Below are 7,669 nucleotides of genomic sequence, written 5' to 3'. Positions count from 1 at the left end.
CTTCTTCTTCTTCTCCTTCTTCTCCTTCTTCTCCTCCTCCTCCTCTTCTTCTTCTTCTTCTTCTTCTTCTTCTTCTTCTTCTTCTTCTTCTTCTTCTTCTTCTTCTTCTTCTTCTCTCTTCCTCCTCCTCCACATTTTCATCATCTTCTTCCTCTTCTTCTTTCTCCTTCTCCTTCCTCCTCCTCCACATCTTCACCTTCCTCTTCCTCCTCCTCCTCTTCTTCTTTTCGTTCTCCTTCCTCCTCCTCCACATCTTCCTCCTGTTCCTATGCTTCTCCTCCTCCTCCTCCTCCTCCTCCTCCTTTCTCCTCCATAGGGATTTACATTCTCATTGGTGCTGGCGCCCTCATAATGCTGGTCGGCTTCTTGGGATGCTGTGGAGCAATACAAGAGTCCCAGTGTATGCTTGGCTTGGTAAGTCTTCACACACACACACACACACACACACACACACACACACACACACACAGACCAGGCCTTAAAATTGGACCATTTCATTCCTCGAGCTTTCGTGTGTGTGTGTGTTTTTTTCCCCCGGTCTAAAAATAGATCCTAGGAAACATGTTTAATTCATTCTGCCTGCCTGGCGTGGCTCCAAACCCAGCGAGGGATGTGCGTTAGGATTGTGTTTGTGCCACAGAACTGGTTCCTATTTGCATAACATCCCAGTGCTTTTCAAGCAGAGAGTTATTTTGCAAAGATGGTGATGGTGGTCCAATTGGCCCAGACCATTTGAGAGAGAGAGAGAGATCAATTTGGAAGCTGAGATCCAGGTTGAGATTTGGAGGAAAGGAGAGTAAGTTTGCCCTGGTTGAGAAAAAGATGACAACTGCAAAAAAAAAAAAGACAAGACAAAGGTTTTCTACCTTTGTTTTTCAGCAGTGCGACCTTTAAGAGGAGTTGCGTTAACTCCTTCCCACCCCAATTCCTCCGAAGGACCACGGCAAATTTAGGATGTTGCCAGCCCTGGAGACTTGTTTGGTGCGACTTGTTTGGTGCGAAACGCATCCGATGTCAAGAGGGGGAAAAAATACGATACTTTGCCCTGTTCCAGCTCATTAGAAAATTGATGTGAGCTTCCGTGTCAAAGACCACGACACGAGGCTGTCCTAAAAGTCTCCCCAAATAGTGGGGCACAGGATCATAAAGGGCGGTCCTAGGCCGGAGTCCTTATTTCTTCCCACGTGGCAGGATGCTAAGCGTGGACCCCTTTCTCCAGCTCAGCTTGCTGAATGGCTGCTATTTTGCTGCCCTTTCAAGACTCATTGATTTGCTGAGCTTAAAGGAGCTTGTTTTGGTCAATTGCTTTTTATCCAACTGTTCTTAGGGTTGGTTGTTAAGCAATTTTTGGTACCCTGCCCCGAATCTCTTCGGAAGGAAGGGGGCATCTAAAAATGAAAAAATGAAATGATGGTGTTATCGTCATTGTAGGCCAAAATATTTCCTTTCAGCCCATCTTCCCAGCCTATCAAGTCACCTGACCCCTCCATGAAGCCTTTGCTTGTGGGCCTGAGACACAACATACAAAGTCCACTCAGTGTTCATGCCTCCTGTGAACTGTAGACAGTCAAGTAATATTTCTGCATTGGTTCAAAGTGTTCAGTCATTGCCTCGCTATAATTGTCCCCTTATCTCCCTTCTTCTTCCTTAGTTTTTCACCTTTCTCCTCGTGATTTTTGCTCTTGAAGTCGGAGCTGCCATCTGGGGATTTGCCAACAAAGAAGAGGTAGAACTTTTAAATACTTACCCTTCAGAGAAAAAAATTTCTTTGCAGGATATTCTCTGGGGTTGGGGTGGGGGCTACAGTTCAAATTGATGACAACAAAACTCTAAAGTTGACTGGCCCAGTTGTGTTATTCGGGTTGACACAGTGCCACCGTTTTTCTGACTCAAGGAAGCCAGAAATAAATATTCCTGTCCTGATAAGTTCCAGAATTTATTGTGGGTTGGATGATGAAGAAGAGAGAGGAAAGAGAGAGAGAGAGAGAGAGAGAGAGAGAGAGAGAGAGAGAGAGAGAGAGAGAGAGAGAGAATAGATAGTATAGATTTTATAGACAGATAGAGAGACAGACAGACAGACAGATAGATAGTAGAGATATAGATAGATAGATAGATAGATAGATAGATAGATAGATAGATAGATAGATAGATAGATAGATAGATAGGACAATTAACCAGTGGAACAGCTTGCCACCAGAAATCGTGGGCGCTCCATCACTGGAGGTTTTTAAGAAGAGGCTAGACAGAAAGTTATCTGAGATGGTATAGGTTCTCCTTCTTGAGCAGGGGGCTGGACTAGAAGACCTCTAAGGTCCCTTCCAGTTCTATTCTATTCTGAAGGGACCTTGGAAGTCTTCTACTCCAACCCCCTTGGAGGCCAATCGCTCCACTGGTTGATTGTTCTCACTGCCAGCCAATGTTACCTAGTCTGGCCAATGAAGCATCTGCAAGAAAACAACTAAGGTCAGAGCATCCCAAGGACCCCCTCATGTCAACCCTGACCTGCAAATCATCTCCTTTATCTTCTCTCTCGTCAGATCCCTAACGAAATAAAGACTTTTTATTCAGGCTTGTATGAGAAGAGAAAGGACCCCAAGGTGAAAACCAGCCTAAAAGCCTTCCATTTCGCAGTAAGTCTCTGTTTGATTGGCGTCTTTACTCTTAACTTTGGGCAGGGCATTTCTTGGAGAGCGGCCACCATCCCTCCAAGGGCTGTTCTAAATTGTACAATAAAGACCCGTTGGATGAAGATCCTTGGCTTGAAGGAGGCTAGATGTAAGAGGTGACCAGGCTGAGCAATGAGGGAGGGCGTCAAGGGTGTCATCAGTCTTGAATCCCTTTAGGCTCACAAGAGGATCTAAGCCCAGCCTTCCTTGAATTCCATTGACCCTTATCTATGGCCAGTTTGCTCTGGCCATTAAGAGTTCAGATTCTTGTAGAATCTAGCATGGATAAGACTTGTATTCATTCGAACAAGCCTGGTATCTGGATTTCTTGTGCCTGGCATTAGCATTTCGTTAATATCTTGTGGGTTAGGATGCTGAGCTTGTCGATCAGAAGGTCGGCAGTTTGGCGGGTCAAATCCCGAGTGCCGCGTAACAGAGTGAGCGCCTGTTACTGGTCCCAGCTTCTGCCAACCTAGCAGTTCGAAAGCACGTAAAAATGCAAGTAGAAAAATAGGGACCACTCCGGTGGGAAGGTCACAGCGTTCCGTGCGCCTTTGGCGTCCAGTCATGCCGGCCACATGACCACGGAGACGTCCTCGGACAAGCGCTGGCTCTTCGGCTTTGAGACGGAGATGAGCACCGGCCCCTAGAGTCGGAAACGACTAGCACGCATGTGCAGGGGAACCTTTACCTTTTTAATATCTTATAGCAAAAAAAAAGGAGGGGAGGGTGCCTTAGTCCTTGGGTTTATATCGGCAGTGCATTATGGATTCACAGTCACATTGCTGCGGAGTCGTTTAATGGGTGGGGGAGATTAACAGTGTCGTGTCGATTCTGCCTAGGCCAGGGGTCTTCCAACGTGGCCCTTTTATGACTTGTGGACTTCAACTCCCAGAATTCCTCAGCCAGCGCTGGCTGAGGAATTCTGGGAGTTGAAGTCCACAAGTCATAAAAGGGCCACGTTGGAAGACCCCTGGCCTAGAGTGTCATGGCAGCTAGAGTTGTTCTTGCATCTCATTTCGGGATAAACAATTCTTGTGTTCCTTTCTGCTGTAGTTGAATTGCTGTGGTCCTACTGGTATTCCCGAACATGATTATCAAGATACCTGCCCTGAAAATCCCCAGGTATGTATCGGGGTGCAAAGTGCATTTGTGCATTGCGACTTGTGGATATAGCACGTCAGATTTATTTTTTTTTAAAGAGAAGCAGGTTATATTCCGTGCTGATATTGGATTCGAAGGTCCAAGGATCTGAGTGCTAATGCCGCTTCCCAGCGCTATCAAGGCCTCTGCGTGTGCAGGGGGGTTGCCAATTAAAGCTCATTTGCAATTTGTAAGAATTGTAAGATGGGGGCCGGGGTGGGCTCACAAGCAGAAAGAGAAAGATTTTATTCTCACCTTCCCAAAAATAATCCATCTATCCCAGGGGTAGGACAACCTTGGTTCTTTTAGGACTCGTGGACTTCAACTCCCAGAATTCCTTAGCCAGCCATGGATAGATGAATGGATGGATGGACGGACGGACAAACAGACAGACAGATAGATAGGACAATTAACCAGTGGAACAACTTGCCACCAGAAATAGATGATAGATAGATAGATAGATAGATAGATAGATAGATAGATAGATAGATAGATAGATAGATAGATAGATAGATAGATAGATAGATAGATACATAGATACATAGATACATGGATAGATGGATAGATAGATAGATAGATAGATAGATAGATAGATAGATAGATAGATAGATAGATAGATAGATAGATAGATAGAAACATGGATGGATCGATCGATCGATCGATCGATCGATCGATCGATAGATAGATAGATAGATAGATAGATAGATAGATAGATAGATAGATAGATAGATAACCTTTATTGTCATTTTTTACTGTGGGCACAATGGCACACATTAAAAACGAAATTTAGTTGCTCTCAAAGTGTACACATACGTAACACACATTTAAACATACTCTACACAACATATGTATAGACCTACCGCCTTACATGATATAAGCAACATATAACTATTAGTCACTGTCCATCTTGAATCCATAATGCATGGAGGAAGCTTGAGAGTTCACAAGCTTAATACTGTGTGGGACAAAACTATGACTGAATCTGGATTTTCTGCTTCGGATACCACGGAGCCCCCTCCAATATTTTGTCTGAGTGTGCGATTAAGTCAAAATTCCTTTCTCTTCCAGCCATGCCCCAAAGCCATTGAAGAGTTCTTCAAAAACAAGTTGAATGTGATTGCAGCCGTGGGCATTGGGGTTGCTGTGGTGATGGTAAGTTATGGCTGTTGCCTACTGTTTGGATCCTGGCTTAATGACAAATATGGTGGTTTGTTTTATAAAATCTGCGTAAACTGACCTAGTGGAAGACTCCGAGCATCAACTGATGACGGGAAACATGCCTTCCTGGTAAGGTTCAGGGAAGAACAGTGGGCCCTATCTAACCAAATGAAATCCAACGTAGATAGAAGGAAGGTTTTACATTTAGGCAAGAAAAACCAACTGTCTCGGTAACAGACTAGGTGAAACTTGCCTTAATGCCAGCAACTGTGAGAGGGGGTCTTGAAGTCCTAGCAAACAGTCCCTTAAACAGGAGCCAGCCGTGTGCGGCAGCAGCCAAAATAGCCAACACAATCCTAGGCTGCATTAATTAGTGCAGGTTCGAGTCCCACCAGGCTCAAGGTTGACTCAGCCTTCCATCCTTCCGAGGTAGGTAAAATGAGGACCCAGATTGTTGGAGGCAATTAAGCTGACTTTGTAATAATGCCGCTTGGGTGTGTGTGTGAAAGCCCTAATAAGCAGGCATATACCTAGAATGAAGGCTACTGCTAAGCTTGTAAGCCGCCCTGAGTCTTCGGAGAAGGGCGGGATATAAATGGAATTTAAAAAATAATACCGCTTTGCAAATGCTTTAAGCCACCCAGAGTTACCTGCACTAAGATGGGTGGCCAATAAATGTAATAAATAAAATAATAAAAATAAAATTAGACAGCTGTCAAGTCCAATCCTTCTCTTCATTAGGCTTAGCCATACCTAATTCCTAGTTCTCTAAATGATTGTCCTCTCAGGTGTTGGCTCAGTTATACTACAAACCACACTTGACTGACAAATTTTGAGACTGAATGTTGGCTTAATAATTATGGTACCCTATATTTCTATACAAGGGACGCGGTGGCTCAGCGGGTTAGGGCGCTGAGCTTGTCAATCAGAAGCTCGGCAGTTTGGCAGGTCGAATCCCGAGTGCCGTGTAACAGAGTGAGCGCCTGTTACTCGTCCCAGCTTCTGCCAACCTAGTAGTTCGAAAGCATGTAAAATATGCAAGTAGGAAAATAGGGACCATTCCGGTGGGAAGGTAACAGCGTTCCGTGCGCCTTTGGCGTCTAGTCATGCCGGCCACATGACCACGGAGACGTCCTCGGACAAGCGCTGGCTCTTCGGCTATGAAACGGAGATGAGCACCGGCCCCTGGAGTCGGAAACGACTAGCACGCATGTGCGGGGGAACCTTTACCTTTTTATATTTCTATACAGTAGACTCTGCCAAAGAGCTCTGTAAATATTTACTTTAGGGACCAAGACGTCCTGAAACATTGAAGTGGCTACTTCAGTTTTACTAACATTCCAGTTGTTTCAAAAACATACCTAAACTCACTGGTTTGTCTTGCAACTTGTGGCTAATTCTACCAAAAAAACCCAAAACCTTTTTTTAATTTCTTTTCCAGATCTTTGGCATGATTTTCAGCATGATTCTTTGCTGTGCTATCCGAAGAGACCGAGAAATGGTCTAAAGCCATTCGAGGGAGTCTCGTCTCCTGATCCAAAGAATCTCCAGTTATTAACTTAGCATTTTAAAATGGCATTTCTAAAAGTATATATTCGTTTTTAAAGGCTTTATTTAGTTTGGATGTTCTTGGTTTTTGTTTTTTGTTTTGCTTTGTAAGTTTATAAATCTTAAAAAGGAATCTACTCGTGAAAAGATACTATATTTGTAAAGCTAAAGCCCGCCCCACTTGTATATAAAGTTTTTGTCTCTAAATTGACGTCTTGCTTTCTTTAAAACTGGGATGTAATTTAAGTTGGAGAAATTTTCATACTTAATAAAGATTTAAGACCATATATTTGTAAATAAATTTCTTTTTTTGGCCTACCAATTTTAACCCAATGGTTGGGCTAGTTTTTCATGGGGACATCTTCCAAATGTTTTTTATTATTATTATTCTGGTATTGTTATTATATTGGTATATTATATATTGTTATTATTCTACTAGGATAGCTATGGACAACTTCAAATTCTTGAGGTTAGCCTCTCTCTATCTCTCTATATCTAGCTACCTGCCTACCTATATCTATATATCTATATCTATCTATCCATCCATCCATCCATCTATCTACCTACCTACCTCTATATCTATCTATCTATCTATCTATCTATCTATCTATCTATCTATCTATCTATCTATCATCTATCTATGGTATATATGGTATGTTATATATTATTATTATTCTACCAGGATAGCTATGGGCAACTTCAAATTCTTGAGGTTAGCCTCTCTCTATCTCTCTATAGCTACCTGCCTACCTATATCTATATATCTATATCTATCTATCTATCCATCCATCCATCCATCTATCTACCTACCTCTATATCTATCTATCTATCTATCTATCATCTATCTATGGTATATATGGTATGTTATATATTATTATTATTCTACCAGGATAGCTATGGACAACTTCAAATTCTTGAAGTTAGCCTTTATCCTCCTGTTCATTTGGGGGATAAATTAATGGGTGGAAATCTGAAGGGCTACTATCTTAAGGGTGTATCTGTGACTTCCCATTAAAGACGGATTGGGCCTAGGAGCCGCAATATTTCAATACAAAGGGAATATTCCAAGCCAATTACAATATTCCAAGCCAAAGGGAAAATCTGGCCTTAGCCAAATTGAGAGGTCAAAACAAGCTTGGTCGATCGATCCATCA

General features: G+C 42.8%; 1 protein-coding gene across 1 annotated transcript; it reads left to right on the top strand.

Moving 5' to 3' along the window:
- The first annotated feature begins 285 nt into the window (after positions 1-285).
- Positions 286-6,802, top strand: CD9 (CD9 molecule). The gene is made up of 6 exons (XM_083366057.1): positions 286-414; positions 1,652-1,726; positions 2,538-2,630; positions 3,723-3,791; positions 4,878-4,961; positions 6,409-6,802. The coding sequence occupies exons 1-6, from the start codon at positions 352-354 to the stop codon at positions 6,472-6,474; spliced, it is 450 nt and encodes a 149-aa protein (XP_083222183.1). The 5' UTR covers positions 286-351; the 3' UTR covers positions 6,475-6,802.
- The last annotated feature ends 867 nt before the right edge of the window (positions 6,803-7,669 follow it).

Source organism: Vipera ursinii (genome assembly GCF_947247035.1).
Source record: "Vipera ursinii genome assembly, chromosome: 6".
Classification (NCBI taxonomy): domain Eukaryota; kingdom Metazoa; phylum Chordata; class Lepidosauria; order Squamata; family Viperidae; genus Vipera; species Vipera ursinii.
The sequence above is the reverse complement of the archived record's forward strand: the minus strand, read 5'-3'. Positions and strand labels throughout refer to the sequence as shown.